Source organism: Apis florea, unplaced genomic scaffold (assembly GCF_048593485.1).
Source record: "Apis florea isolate Af1SG1 unplaced genomic scaffold, ASM4859348v1 contig_2291_pilon, whole genome shotgun sequence".
Taxonomy (NCBI): Eukaryota; Metazoa; Arthropoda; class Insecta; order Hymenoptera; family Apidae; genus Apis; species Apis florea.
The window spans coordinates 3459678-3474815 of record NW_028256553.1 but is presented as its reverse complement, the minus strand read 5'-3'; the positions used below and the strand labels follow the sequence as shown (position 1 = coordinate 3474815).

The following is a 15138-nucleotide window of genomic DNA, read 5'->3' as shown; positions in this document are numbered from 1 at the left end:
TATATATATGAGCATATATATGAACATATATATTTTCAATTAGTGTATACGTATGTATAAACATATATACATATATATGCTTGGTTTAATCTTATATATGCTCAGTTTGATATTTAATTTTTATTTATATGATGTACTTAGATGTATTCTTCAAGCGTTAAAGGGTTTAAGAGATTGAAAGAGGATCGGCGGTGAATGAAATGTATATTCATTGCTCGGTTTGAAGTAAACGAGAAAAGAACAAGAACGAAAAAAAAAAAAAAAAAAAAAAGAAAGATCTCACAAAGCTCGGTGAAAAACAAAGAAAAAAATTCGATTCATGATCTAGCTTCTAACGATGCGCGCGCGCAAAATCGCTCTGGCCAACTGACCCCGTTCACAAATGCATTTAAAACCAACACTCATACAATGCGAGCTTCAATTTTGTTTTGACTCCATTTTCTCTGTCTCTTTTTCTATTACTGATTCTTGTTTCTTATAAGTATTTATTTATTTATTTTTTTTATCTTTATACTCCACTTTATCACATGCTCTATCACACCGCCACATTGCAGCAATATTCAACAACAATCTAGATCGTTTGTTCCGGCGAGAGCGCGATTCAAGCGAGGGAAAAGAAAAATATAAAAGCAGAGCGTATAGCTACAATAATCCTGTTCAATCGGTTTGATTGATCAAATTTTTTTTCAAATCTGAGGCTTTCGAACACGTTCGTGATGCAAGAGGTCTTTCTTTGACCGCGTTTCCATTGATCTGTTTCGTCGTCTGTTGAATCGATTGGTATACAAAAAAAGAAAAAAAATTACAAAAACTAGAGGACAGCTCTTGGTTTGAAGATTTTTCATTAAATGAATTAAAAATTTTATAATTCAAAGGAAGAACTGTCTGTTGTTTGCTTTTGTACTTTTTTCTTTCTTTTTGCAAATGAGATCACTGGCGACGAAACAGTGCAAGCAGAAAAAAAAAATTTCGACGAATGCACACACATTCAAAAAAATACACGCGAACACGCAACATCTTTTTCCACATATACCAAATATATGTAACCACATATATCGCAATCATCTACAGGAAACAGTATCGTTAACAAATTCATACGTGTTCGTTGTGATATACATAAACAATGTGATCCATTCTAAAATGCATGCAACCCTTGGACCGAGAGGCCGTATCGATCACAAAAAACGTAGGTACACGCTCTCATTTCCGGTCGCGAAGAATGTTATCGATGACCCTGTTAATACGCAGGTAATGATAATGATGATGATGATGATGATGATGATGATGATGATGACGACGATGACGATGAAGACGAAGACGATGATGACGAAGACGACGATGATGACGACAATGACGAAGACGATGACGACGATAATGAAGATGATGATGACAATGATAATAATGATGATGATGATGATAATGATGATGATGATGATGATGACGATGATGACGACAACGAAGAAAAAAATGAGAAATTGAACAAAGCCCTGAAGAAAATCCTGGACAAAGGTAAAGGTCCAACGACAACCAAGGAGGCCGAAGAGGATTTCACGTGAGAGATCGAAGTGTGACGGGCTTTGTATTGCGCGATATTATAAAAAAAATATAAAATAGAAGGCAATAATGCTATAAAATGATATCCCTGCAGAAAACAAAACGTAGAAATATATGTGTATTTTATATTATCAGTAAAGCGATTCGGATGTAACAAGTAATCTTGAATGAAACATGGCCGTCCACTCGTCGTTTACGGTCGAGCTGGTGGCCGTAGGGCGTACCTGCATGAGAATTAAAATTAAAATATTTTTTGTTATTTTTTTTTTTCTTATTCCTCCTTAATTTTTTATCGTTTCCTTAACTCACTCAATCTGACTCCTTTTTTGTCCCTTTTTCTTTTTATTCTCCACTTTCTAAAATTTTTGAATTACCCTCGTGCATGCCAGCCTTATGATATTCCCTTCGTCAATGGAGCTACGTGACCAAACACAGTCACACCATTTTGAAAATTGATCGTATACATTTATATAGATTATATACGTTTATCGCTAGGCTTTAGTCTTTATTTTTTATTTGTTTTATTTCTCTCTCTCTCTCTCTCTCTCTTTTTTCTCTAGGTAAGTAAAATTATTGTTGTTCAAATGATGGTACCGTAGCTCCAGGAGACCTCGATCGCACTTTTACTACCCAACATAAGAAATAACAACAATTTCTCCAAAGCGAGCCGATGGTTCCTGTTGTAGTTGACAGCTGTCGTCTGCAGCGAGCTCCGAGTCGAAGAAAATCGGACTGGCTTCCGCTTGATAAAGCGGCGAGATAAGACGGGAGGGGTTCGTTCGGAATATCTCGCGACTAATATAATCACCATGAAACATGCCAACAATTCCATTGTTCGCGTGATTTCAACAAATTTCAAAGCACTTCGATTCGCATTAACGTGTAAATTGTATTAAAAAGTTTGAAAAAAAAAATTGTGATTATGAAAATAAATAGATAAAATGTAGAAAGATACAACAATCAACATTATTTCTATCTTTAACTTTATTTTCTTTTCTCTGACTTTTCTCGATGAAAATTTAAGTGGAGGCTGGTCCACGCCAAAATGACGTAAAAGAGTCGTCGACTCGCCGCGAGATATTCTCCTCTATGAGAAACATGCACGTTTGGCTTTTGCTGCGCAATTGGGATTGAAGTGACACGTTCTCTCTGCACTAGTTAACGTCAAAATCTCACGAGTCAATCGAATCAATCTTCTCAATGTCTATCTCTGTCTGTTTTTCTTCGCATCTTTTTTTTTTTTTTCTTATCTTTATCTCTTCATCTTATATTTGTTTCTCTCTGTTACCTTTCACACTCCTCTCTAAATTATTTCTTTTTTTTTCTTTTTTTTTTTCCCCCATCTACCCTATCCTCATTGACTCGTGAAGAAACAAATCAATCAGCCTTAGGCTAGCCAATTTTTTCTGACCAACTCTTTTTTTTTCTCTCTCTCTCTCTCTTTCTCTATGTCTCTTTTCTTTCTCTCTCTCTTTCTGTCTTTCTTTCTTTCTGCCATACATCTTTGTCTGGAAACTCTCTGATATCTGACTCGTTGTATATTTGCTTACTGCAGGCGACGGCTGTTTCTACATCGGCATGGGAGGTAAAAGCGCGAAACCCAAGATTCCCTCCTATGAGCCCTACCAGTGCTGTCCTGCCAAAGTCGCCCACGGCACCAAGGTCGCCAAGGCCACGAAAATCAGTCCGGCGGCCAAGGACAAGGGCAAAGCTCACGAGAGGTCCGAAAAGCTGGGGCTGCCCGGCCTGAAGCCGATTAACAAACTCACCGCGAAGGAAAGCAGAAAAATGGCGACGGTTAGCAAATCAAGTGAGCAGAAGGCCAAGAAAGGATTCTTCGGAAGCGGTAAATATCTCAACTGGCTGTGATTATCGCGGGATTAAATCACTGCCCCCATGCACGGCCAGGATACCAGTTAAAGTATACCTCAAGACGAATGCCTCGTGGAAGATCTATTCGAGCAAGGATGGTAACGTTGAAGAATAATTAAACGAGGAGGAATTGAAAAAGAGAAACGCGTATTTTAGTGTGCAGAGATGAAAAGATGACGGAAAGGATATAGGTCTGATTGATGAGGCGTAACATAAATACACGTCTCATTTTCTTTTAGTCGATCATCAAACATAGGATTTTTGTTATTGTATTATACGTGTTGTGCATCGCAAAGAGATCATTTAAGTGTTTTCATCATTTCATTAACATCCGTAAAATTTAGAATTTTAACATAAAATATGACGACGAGATTATCACGCAACTTGATCGAGCAAAAGTGAAGTATCGAAATGTTTAAATTATGGATTTCCAATCGGTAGATTGCAAAATAATTCTCCAAAGGAGTTGCAAAATTATTTTTGAAAGGTTTCTTCTAAAATCTTCTTTTTTTTATTTCAATACAGTTGTTATATCTACGTAAAAAGTAAAAAAGATTTATGGTTTGCTATCTCGTAGCAAAAAGATTCATCAAATATTTAACGACACGTACCAAATATTTTATATCTGTTATAACAGATTTTTTTTCTCTAATTTTCATTTCATAATCCGCGTATATGAAATATAAAATTTATCAAAAGAAAAAGGGGATTATTTATATTACTTATTCATTGTAAAAATGGAGTCTCAACAAAAGACAATAGTAATTTTGCAACCAATTAGATCAAAATATCACTTTCGTTCGATCAATTTGACTTGGTCACCTTTTTATCTCTGCCCGATAATCAAGTATCATGAACGTTATAAATGAAAATCAATGTCCACGTGTGGGCAGTGATTTGATCGGCAATGTAGGGAGGACGTAGTTAGAGAAATTAGAAAAACGAAGTGACTGGGCTGAAGACGGGGGCTGGAAAGAAAGGTTAAGTGAGAAAAGGGCCGGCTGACGAAACGTCTTCGTATCTCGGATGCAGGTGTGTCGCGCGGTCCATGAAGAGAATCACGAGCCGCAAGTTCTGGACGAGCAAGACGATCCAAGAAACGTGCCTAGGAAAGCCGGTGGGCTGGCTCCTCGGATTCCTCGAATCGTCGGGATAACAATTCCGCGAGAATCTCTAGTCTTCTAACACATGTTCGATCGGCCATCTTGTCAAATATTCTAGGGCGTCCGCGTACCGGATATACAATAGATACGTAACTATTAAACGATTCAACCGCGACGGAGCTATAATTCTTCCTTTAATTGGATTTAATTTTTTTTCCTTTAACGAGTTTTAATTTAAAAATGAATTAATTAAATTAAAGAGGATTATTAGATTAGCTTTTATAGCTCCGTCACATGATGTGTTTATCAGATCCTTTCCTATCTCCTGTTACATTGTGTATGTCTGTCCAACAACCTTGTATTCGTCGATCGAAAATTCGTGATAATTAAAAACAAAAAGGTTGCTTACGACTCGACTCGCAAAACTATACCATAGGCGACTCCGAAGAGACAAAAATTAAAAAAAAAAAAAAAGCAATAAAATATATATACATATATGCATACACGTATAATCGTGGGAACCAAGAATGTAAATTTGATTTAGAATGAAAATGAAACGAAAAATAATAATAATAATAATAATAATAATAAAAATTCCGCGATGAGAAAGGATCGTGAGGGATACAGATTTTTCTACGTCTCACTGAGAGTTGGGTCGGGGTTGTGGCCTGTTGCAGTTGTGGCCGGGCTTCCGTACATCATGAAAGTCTAAAGAACGAGGAGAAGGAAGCGCGAGGTGGAGGACGGAATGGATCAGAGTCAAAGAAAGAGAGAAAACCGATGTGTCTAAGGCAAGAAGATGATAATGAGGAAGGAGAATCAAGTAGAAGGGAGCAGGAATCGTCCAGATTCATCGTCTATCGATTTTAGATAGACTGACGAAGAAGAGAGAGGAAGAGAAAGAGTTGAAGAAGAGAAGATCGTAAAAGAAAAAAAAAAAAAAAGAGAGAGAAAAATTTCGTTCTTTCTTTCTGGAACAAACTTGTTATCGTCACTTTTTGATTCGTCATCGAAACATCTCGAAAGTTATCATCATCGATGTCATCATTTATCTTCTCCATCGTTGTTCATCGTTGTCACGAATAAATATTTCAAATCTCATCGAGAATTCATGATCGACATCGATCATAGAAGAATCATCCGTCTTGCATCCCTCATTTTTAACACTTTCTGTAATCCCAAAAGGGCCATATTTATTTATTTCTCATACACAAGTGTACTTACCCGAACCATTCGTTGCAAAACAAATCGTTCTTCTCGAAACTTTCGTGAGAAAGGAAAAAAAAAAAAAAAATCTGCAAATAGACCAGCGAATCTAAGTATCATCATTACGCGTCACGTTTCGATTCATAATAAGTATTGTTAAAATCATTAAAAAGAAAAGTGAACAACAAACTGCACACTTCTTTTCATTTTCGAGAAACATAAGACTTGCTCACTCTACTGAACGATTTTTACTAATACTTAAAAAAAGAAAAATCAGAAAAAAAAAGAAATAATAAATCCACATGCATTTCTCGTGCAAAGAGAAGCCATTACATGCGCGTGAATCGAAATGAATGCAATCGATCAAAGATGGCCGCCGCAAACAGTCCATTTTGATCATCCTGCCAATTAATTAATTTTGCGTATCGTTGTTTTATTGTTAATCGTCGCGACGACGAGATACCGCTATTCCATTTGCATTTTTGGTCGGTAACGTTCACGATAGAACGGGGTAGGACTCTAAGTATTTCTTTTTTTTTTTTTTTTTTTTTCTATTTCGTTACGAGACTCGTCGATGAAGAAATATTTTGTTCCGAACGTTCCGTAGTGTTCTACCTAGATTTCGCGGTATAGGTTGTAGCGACGTACACATTATTACGTCGAATCAATTATTTTTTCACACTCGATCGTTGGTTTTAATCCTGGAACGCCTCGTAATTCAATTCCAGGGTTGAAACAGGCTCTTAATTAATTACAATTGCTTAATTAGAATCTGCAGATCTCTCAAGAGTATGTTTATGTCAAGTAGAATGCGAGCGGCATAGCAAATTTGGTAGCCGTATGGCGCGATCCTGAATAAACGACTGCTACATTTTCTTGATCTCATTCCAGAGACTCGAGGATTAATTATTTATCTCGTTTCAGATTCTGCGAAATAGGCAGAATTCTTTCTGCCAATTTAGTGAATTATTTCGTTATTTCTATCTTTTGAATCGTATCCCTTTCGTATCTCTCCACCATTTTCTTTCCTTCCTTTCCCCTTGTATGATAGTTTTACACTTGTATAATAATTTACACACACGCGCGCGACATCTCTCGACTTTGTACATACGTGTCTTTGATTCTATGATGATCGTCATTTCTTCGGATCAATTTCTTCGGATGAAACATATACGATATATCGATCGCACTATTCCCTTTTTTCCTACTTACTTATTTCCTGATCGTGGCTGCGACATAAACATACCCTCTTTTGAAATTTCTCAACAATAAAACGTCGAGGAACACGTGCGTTTCTTGTTACGCCAGCTATTACTAATCGCTTAATCGCTTATTGGGCCGCACAAGCGAGCACTAAATAAAAATCAAAATCAAAAAAAAAAAAAAAAAAAAAAAGAATAAACGGTTAATGAAGAATCTCCCCCTATAAAAAAAAAAAAGATATGGAATACATCGAGAATTCTTGTTCTTTCTTCTCCCTGGATAAAAGCCAGGCAGAGGAAAATCGGGTGGAAAACGCTCACCTTATTTATTTATTTATTTATTTATTTATTTATTTATACAGTTATCTTATTATTTGTTGATTTCTGTACTCATTGTTGTTTTCACCGAAAATCAATTAAACGCTGATAATTTGTACAAAATCTACGTTGATACAAAGATAAATCTCGCGTGGACACTGTACTTCTGTCTCGCGATCACCGATTCTCTGGCGCGATAATTAAACAATTGATTCAGTAATCATTGATCAGAACTTCTTGAATTTTGTAAAATGTAAAATATTAAAAGTTCGAATTAACAACGTGTACGATAAAATTGCATCAAAATTAATCTTATTAAACGTCTTATAACGAGGTGATAAATTTAATCGTCGCGCTGCATCTGTGATCGCGATTCTCAGGCATGGAATTATTTTAATGCTCGTTAAACGTTTGCGCAAATTTCTGCCGTACGGCATCCTCGTTTAATCGCATAAGAGCAACATGTACAATAATAAAACTCGATAATAAATATATTTCCTAGTACCAATTAGTATCCTTTTGTATTTTGCTTCGCCCGTTACTGCTAATAGATGTAGATATAGATTTCCTTGCCCTTGTAATTCATCCAGACTAGCCGAAACAGATTTTTTATTTCCATTAAATGAAGGTTAAATCCGTAGAGATTACGTACAACTCGTGAATTCGTTCGAATCAAACGAATGGAACTGATATCTCGCTTCGTTTTGTATTTTTTCCGTGTTTGTACTATCCCGTTTGTTTCTGTTCATTAGCTTGTCAGAGACGCATGATAAAAAACTCGATGAAAACACGTATCACGATATACTCCCGCTACATCAAATACTCAACCGAGGATTTTTCAAACGTTATCCTTCGTAAACTTTTTTAAATGGCAGATAAAGAAAAGAAATCGCTTAACAATTTTTAATTTTTAAAATTTAACAAAGAAATTCTTCGTAAATGGAGCGATCTATTATGATTTATATGTAATTTTTTTTTTTGTATCTCTGATCATCGATCATTGAATGATTGACATGATAAGAGGGTAAGTTTGCTTGCACATCTAGAAATCTCCGAAAGAGCCATTCCAGATCTTTGAAATAATCTAGAATCTAGAGAGTTTAGTTTTTTTCTTTTCTTTTTTTTTTTTTTTTTCACGAAACATTTCGATTAAGCATCTCATACGAAAATGGATGATAGTACATCGAACAACCTTGTGATAACCTAGGTAATCTGCTAGACGAGAGCGAAGTGCTCGATTGGATGGTGAAGCAGAAGACGGATGAGAGTATTGAAGAGATCGATCGTGACACCTTGAACAAATATATCGAGACGAAAGAATTCCTGGCTGTCGTTTTCTGTAAGAAATAGTCAATTTTCTTAGAAAAAAAAAAAAAAAAAAAAAGGAAAAAAAATTGCACGAAAGTTTGTTTCATAATTTAATAAGTTCAATAACTCGTAAAACGAAGCTGTTTGTTTCGAGTTCAATTGGTAAGTAAAAATTATTATAAAACTAAATCGAATAATACCATTGATAAATCTAAATATCGTAAAAAGTTTTTAAAAATTTATATTCTTAATTACCACTTAATTATTTATCGCTTGAATTTTTCTCTGAAATTATAATTTCACGTAATTTTTGAATCAATGTTGAATCTATCTCTTGAGTGTTCTCTCTAAATAATCAAAAAATTTTCAAATCACATCCCTTGTTCAATCCTTCTTCGATAAGAATCAAACGTGAACACTCAAGGGATAGATATCGCATCTCGTTACGAAAAAAAAAAAAAAAAAAAAACGAAAAAAAAGAAATCTCGATCCCATAGACAAAGAGGAAGATCCAGAAAGTCCTAGAGTACTTAGGCACATCGAGTTGATCGACGACGAAGCTGCTGAGTACGGCATAAAGATCGTCAGGATGAAGGATCGATTAATGGCGAAGAAATACGGCTTCCGGAACCCACCCGGTATCACGTATTTCCGCAAGGGGAAGAATATTAATTATGACGGAGATATAGACGACGAAGAGGAAATCCTCGATTGGCTGACCAATCCTGAGAACATGGAGTTGACCGATCACATCGAACGGATCAATAAGAAGATGTTTCACAAAATACGGCAGACCACTGATTATTTGGCGGTGTTCTTTTGTGAGTATTCGAATTTAAAAAGGAATTTCAATATTCAATATTGTCGTGGCAAAGATAGAATCGAAACATTTGCTTCGATTGATTAAATATAACATTTAAGGGAACTATAATTTAATCGAGACATTTTCAATAATAACGAAAAGCTCAAAAATATTTTACAAATTTCTATTTTATCTGTTCAACGTAATAATCGAATATAACAGTTAAAAAAAAAAAAAAAGAAAACGAGATTTTCGAGCATATCGAACGCGATGACGCGCATATGTTTAGACAGCAACGACTGCAAACAGTGTAGCAGGGTATTGACAGAGATCGAGCACATCGATGACGAGGCAGATAGCGCGGGAATAAAGTTCGTGAAAATCGACGATAAGCAACTCTCCAAACAATATGGCGTCTTTGCATTGCCCGCAATATTATTCTTCAAGATGTCCTCGAAGGAGCCAGTCATTTACGCAGGTATATGTTATAAGTTAGAGTCAGCTCAAATGGTATTGATCCAGGATTTATAATTAATTCGTAATAATAATTTTATAATAATTCGTATCCATTCAAAGGCGATTTGTACGATGAAGATCAGATATTGCAATGGTTATTAACGCAAAAAGATCCATCCGGAGAGGTAATCGAAGATTTGGAGGGAGAGGAACTCCTGCATTTGATAAGAGAATCGGAATCGTTAGCAGTGTACTTCTGTAAGTCTGACAGTCCTTCAACCTCGGCCAACTGCCAAGCAGGAATGTATCTCTAGCCTGTTGCACGGCACTATATTTCTAATATTTTCATATTTTCTTTTTTACATTTCACAATTCATTCCGCTCTTCTTCTATGAATCATAAAAATTCAATCGTAAATATTCCCATTTAAATATTGATATATAGTTCAAATCTCTTTTCATTGATAAAATTGAATCGATTCATGTTTCGATCATTTAAAAATCATGTAATGATCGATAATATTACTATTGTACATATGTATATATTGAAATATTTTGAGCGGATCACCTAATTATATTATATATCCTGTTTCCTTCCTCAACGCTACTCTGTTGATCGTTTTTCTCTGCCAAAGAGAATAACAGCTGATCATAGCCAGCAACTTGTCTGCATATATTAATTCCTGCTCTGGAAACAACATTGGCATTGAATTTTTAAAGCAACAAATTTCTTGTCCGACGAGAATAAAACGCGGCTCGAAACTAAACTATGTACATATGTTACGCGAACTTTTTTTACGTCTCGTAATTTGTTTGCAATTTTTGTGCTTAATGTGTCGCAACGATTAACCAAAAATTTTTGTCTTTTTTTTTTTTTTTCTTCTATTTTAAATTGTCCGTCGTCCTTGTTCCGTATATATTTTCTTCGTTTTAATCGTTGCTAAAACTTGGCCTGTCTTTTTTTCTTCTTCTTCTTTTTCTTTTCTTTCCTTCTTTTATTTGTCTTCTTGTCCGTCCATACGCTGTACACGTCGTCTGCTAATGCCGCAGGGAACAGAACGCTTTGTGACTTGTGTCAGGCAAAATATCAGCGGAAGCAGACCCGCCACAAGGAGCGCAGGATCGTCGAACACGATGCAGCCGAGGAACTCGATGGTACACGTGAACACAGAAAAAAAGAACAATTGAGTTGATGATCCAATTTTTTCTTTATCGTTCTACCGATTTAGAATGTGTTCCAGATAGTTCATCTCCGTGTGCACTACCCAGAACACGAGCACTACTCACATCAATATCATATAATATATATTTTTGTTTTTTAAGAAAACTTTTTAACTCGAAACCAAATATTTTTAATTTCATTTTTTAAAATAATATATGCGTACAGATATGCGTATTTATGAATATCTTTTTCAGAGGATTACTCTATTATTTTTTATTTTAGAAACAAAATTTTAATTCGTCAGTTTTGTCCTCCATTTTGAACGTGTATAAATATATATAAACTTTTTTAATATATGTATATATATATATATATTTTTTTTTTTCATATTTACATAACACGCTCACACTGCCAATCATAGGTGTACCTGCACGTTTAGAGAGCATGCACAGAACAAATCTTAGAGCCAGACTGCAGAAATGCCATCTCATAATTGTCCTCCAGCATGCCAATCAATTTTATTTATCCGTATTTGGATAAATAGTAGTAATATTTTTATATTAAGCTGCAAGTTCAATCTGTTCATTAAAAATCATTCGTAATTTTTCTATAGCGTTAGTCTTCCCTATAGTTAAGGCCGAAAAACCGCTTTCTTTAGATCATCGCTAGATCATCATCTAGATCATCATAGATCGCTGTCTTTCGAGTAGAGATCTATCTTTCACGCATTCGTGAATTTTATAACGATACAGTTTCTCTTTAGATGCCGAAGATTGCGAGCAATGCATGGGTATTCTCGAGGAATTGGAGAATATTGACGATGACTGCGACAGACATGGTATTACATTCATAAAGACACAAGTGAGTTGTAAATATATACGATATAATAATTTACACGGAGTTTATATTTTATTCGAGAGATACTATATAGATTTTAATAATGAAAAATTCTCTCAGGATTTTAAGGTGGCAGAAGATTACGGGGTCACGGATTTTCCTGTACTGGTTTATTTTGAGAACCAAATACCAAATGTGTTCGAAGGTTCATTGTCTTCTTCTTAATTTGATATTTATTTGATTGTTTATTTGTTTCTCACGAATTATTAATTCTATGCATATTTTCGTACAGGAGATTTAAAAGTGGAAGAAGAGGTTCTACAATGGTTAATTACTCAGAAAACAGAGGATCGAATAGAATTAATTACCAGAATGATGTTGGAAACGTCTGTTGAAGAGACTCAATATCTCGCCGTGTATTTTTGTAAGTTTTGATATCGTATATGTTACGATTGTGTTTGAATATAATGTATAAAAAGGATCAAATCGCGTTGTTTCGTTGTAGATAAACTAAACTGCCACATATGCGACGAGATTTTGGAAGGATTAGAGAAAATCGATGACGAATGCGACGTGTTCGGTATTCATCTGGTAAAAATTCAGGATCCTCAGCTAGCTAAGCGATATTCCATTAAAACTTTCCCTGCCTTGGTGTACTTCAGAAACGGCAATCCTCTTTTATTCGAAGGTTTCTAAATTTTCCAATTCTGATAGAATATCAATTTCGAATTATTCAATAATCGAATATACAAGATTAGTACGTATTTAAATTAATAAATATGAAAATATTTACAATCGGAATTTAATTTATTTTTTTTTATAATAGATTTCTCTTATGTAATAAATACCCATATTTGAAAATTGTTTAATTTTTAATTATTTCGCAGTATATTCACAAATTTTGTTCTTTGATTATTCGAAAGGATTTCAATTAATTTGAATAATCGATATTCTACTGTATTATTTCACAATTATTAATAGATTCATTATTTAATAATTTTCGATTACACTTATCAGGTGATTTACAAAATGAGGAATCAGTTCTCGAATGGTTGATCGATGACGATAATCGAGAACTGGCTGATGAAATTGAATCTGTGAACGAGAGGATGTTGGAAAGACTTCTCGAAGAATCTCCATTCTTAGCTGTATTTTTTTGTAAGCTTTAAAAAAATCTGTTTAATTTTAATCAATTTAATTTCTCATTTTCATTTTCTGAATTGACTATTTTTTTTTTTTTTTTTTTATATATATATTAGACGATGAAGACTGTCCCGAATGCGACGAAATTATGGAAGCTTTGGAGAAAATCGATGGGGAAGCAGATTTATTTGGTATCGATTTCGTGAAAGTTCTCAGCACAGAAGCTGCAGAGAAATTTGGGATTCTTAACGTTCCATCACTTGTTTATTTCCGTAAAAAGACACCTCTGATTTACGACGGCGATCTAACTCAAGAGGACAAAATTCTTCAATGGCTGACCTCTCAAGATGTTTTCGAAATTAAAAATGAAATCGAAGAAGTTAATAAAAAAATGTTGGATAAGTTGTTGGACGAGAACGAATTTCTTGCTGTATTTTTCTGTGAGTATCTTCAAAAAATATTATTAAATTAACATTAAAATATTATTTAAATAAAGTAAATAATAATTGTTGATTCCAGATGAACACAACAATAAAGAGAGCGAAGAAGTGAATGAGAAATTGGAGAACATCGATGGAGAAACGGATAATTTGGATATCACGTTCGTAAAAATGGCAGACACAAGATACGCGAGGAAATGGGGTGTCACCAAGCTTCCAGCCATCGTCTATTTCCGCAAAAGATTCCCCAGTATCTATCGAGGTAAAATTCTCCTTATTATTTAGATTACTTTATCTAATTAAAAATTAGAACTTTTTTTTAAATAATTATTCTTCTAAATTATTTATTTATTTATTTTCTTAGGTGATTTGCACAAAGAACAAGACGTACTAGAGTGGTTACGCAAGAACAGATATCGCCAACCAGAACTGAACATCTATATGTATATGCTAATCGCGATCACCGTCCTATTCGCCATGTACACCGGTTTCTTATTGTCGTGTTTCCGGTCAGAACCAGCGACGCCTGCGTCGCACCCTAAGCAAGCGTGATAGAAAAAAAAGAACGAGAGAGAGAGAGAGAGAGAGAAAGAAAGAACGAAAGAATGTAGATTTATGGATTGTTGCTGCGCGAATGTGCATTGTTGTTATTGTTGATCCGACTTACTTTATGTAAGATTAAATGGCAGCCGTTCGTCCGGAACGAACGACTCGTACCAAGGCTCGACGATTCTAGAGGATGACGATGAAACCTGTCTATGTATTTTTTTCTTTTGTTTAGAAGAAATTATTAAAAAAAACAAATATGTGCAATTATTTGCGTAATGGGTTCAAGTTATCCGTGAATTTCGTGAGCGCATGGTATGCTTGCTTAACGTGGACCAAATCCATCGATTTTCTATAGGAGATTTAGACCTCTGTCAAATTGAAGAAGACGCGAATGTGTTGCGAGCGTACACGGAGCGATATTTTTGCGGGAATTTATTCAATATTATTCCAAATAAATTACTATTATTAGCGTATAAGCTGAGAAATATTTGTAATTATATATGTTTGCCATATTGTCTCTTGTTCATAATTTAAAACATCGTGCGACGATATTATATTTTTATTGTATTGCTTTGTAACGATAGAGATATATTGTATCGTATTCCATTCACTTTGTATTAACTTTTGCTGATTCAATGATTTTTGCTGCGTTTTTAGAGTGAATAAAACTGATCGACACATGTGTACATTGTTATTTGTTGCTGTTCATGGAATGTTACTAGCAATCAATCGACAAACAATTTGTGATTTACTTTTTTTTATTTTCTTCTTCTTTTCTTTTTTTTTTTCTTAGGTGTTCTTTAGATAACTTTAATTGACATGGTTAGTATTGACAGTGGTCTTGTTCTTTGACTCGAGTAATTATCTTTGGTCCACGTATAATTAAATATTCATAAGATTATCGATAATTTGCGTATTGTCTCAGATCCTCTGATGATGAATCATCATTAACATTTGTTGAATAAAACGAGATGATGATATACGCAAAATGGGTGAATATAATCTATCGATATTCGTATTTTCAAAAAAAAAAAAACAAATAATGATAATATGATTATGAGGAATAAAGAGCAAAATCCTTGGACCAATTTCAAAGAGCTTAAAATGCCAATTTATCTGCCAATTGTAAATAATGTAATAGTATGAATGATGCATTATATAAAAAAAGAAGATGACTTTTCTTGTTA

General features: G+C 34.5%; 1 protein-coding gene across 9 annotated transcripts in view; it reads left to right on the top strand.

The window, feature by feature from the left end:
• hlk (hulk) overlaps window positions 1-15126 on the top strand; it is a 38682-nt gene extending 23556 nt beyond the window's left edge. For 2 of the 9 annotated variants that reach the window (XM_086903499.1, XM_031916919.2), the window contains 13 exons: window positions 8463-8594; window positions 9061-9384; window positions 9655-9843; window positions 9942-10079; window positions 10871-10975; window positions 11746-11843; window positions 11940-12024; window positions 12112-12243; window positions 12325-12507; window positions 12837-12977; window positions 13079-13402; window positions 13482-13664; window positions 13767-15126. In XM_086903499.1, the coding sequence (XP_086759625.1) occupies window positions 8463-8594; window positions 9061-9384; window positions 9655-9843; window positions 9942-10079; window positions 10871-10975; window positions 11746-11843; window positions 11940-12024; window positions 12112-12243; window positions 12325-12507; window positions 12837-12977; window positions 13079-13402; window positions 13482-13664; window positions 13767-13954 (2222 nt within the window). In that variant the 3' untranslated portion in view covers window positions 13955-15126. Of the gene's footprint in view, window positions 1-1248; window positions 1553-3109; window positions 3401-5206; window positions 7764-8462; window positions 8595-9060; window positions 9385-9654; window positions 9844-9941; window positions 10122-10870; window positions 10976-11745; window positions 11844-11939; window positions 12025-12111; window positions 12244-12324; window positions 12508-12836; window positions 12978-13078; window positions 13403-13481; window positions 13665-13766 lie in introns of those variants that run through there. The other 7 variants (XM_086903506.1, XM_086903501.1, XM_086903500.1 and 4 more) reach the window with 7 other exon arrangements.
• The last annotated feature ends 12 nt before the right edge of the window (window positions 15127-15138 follow it).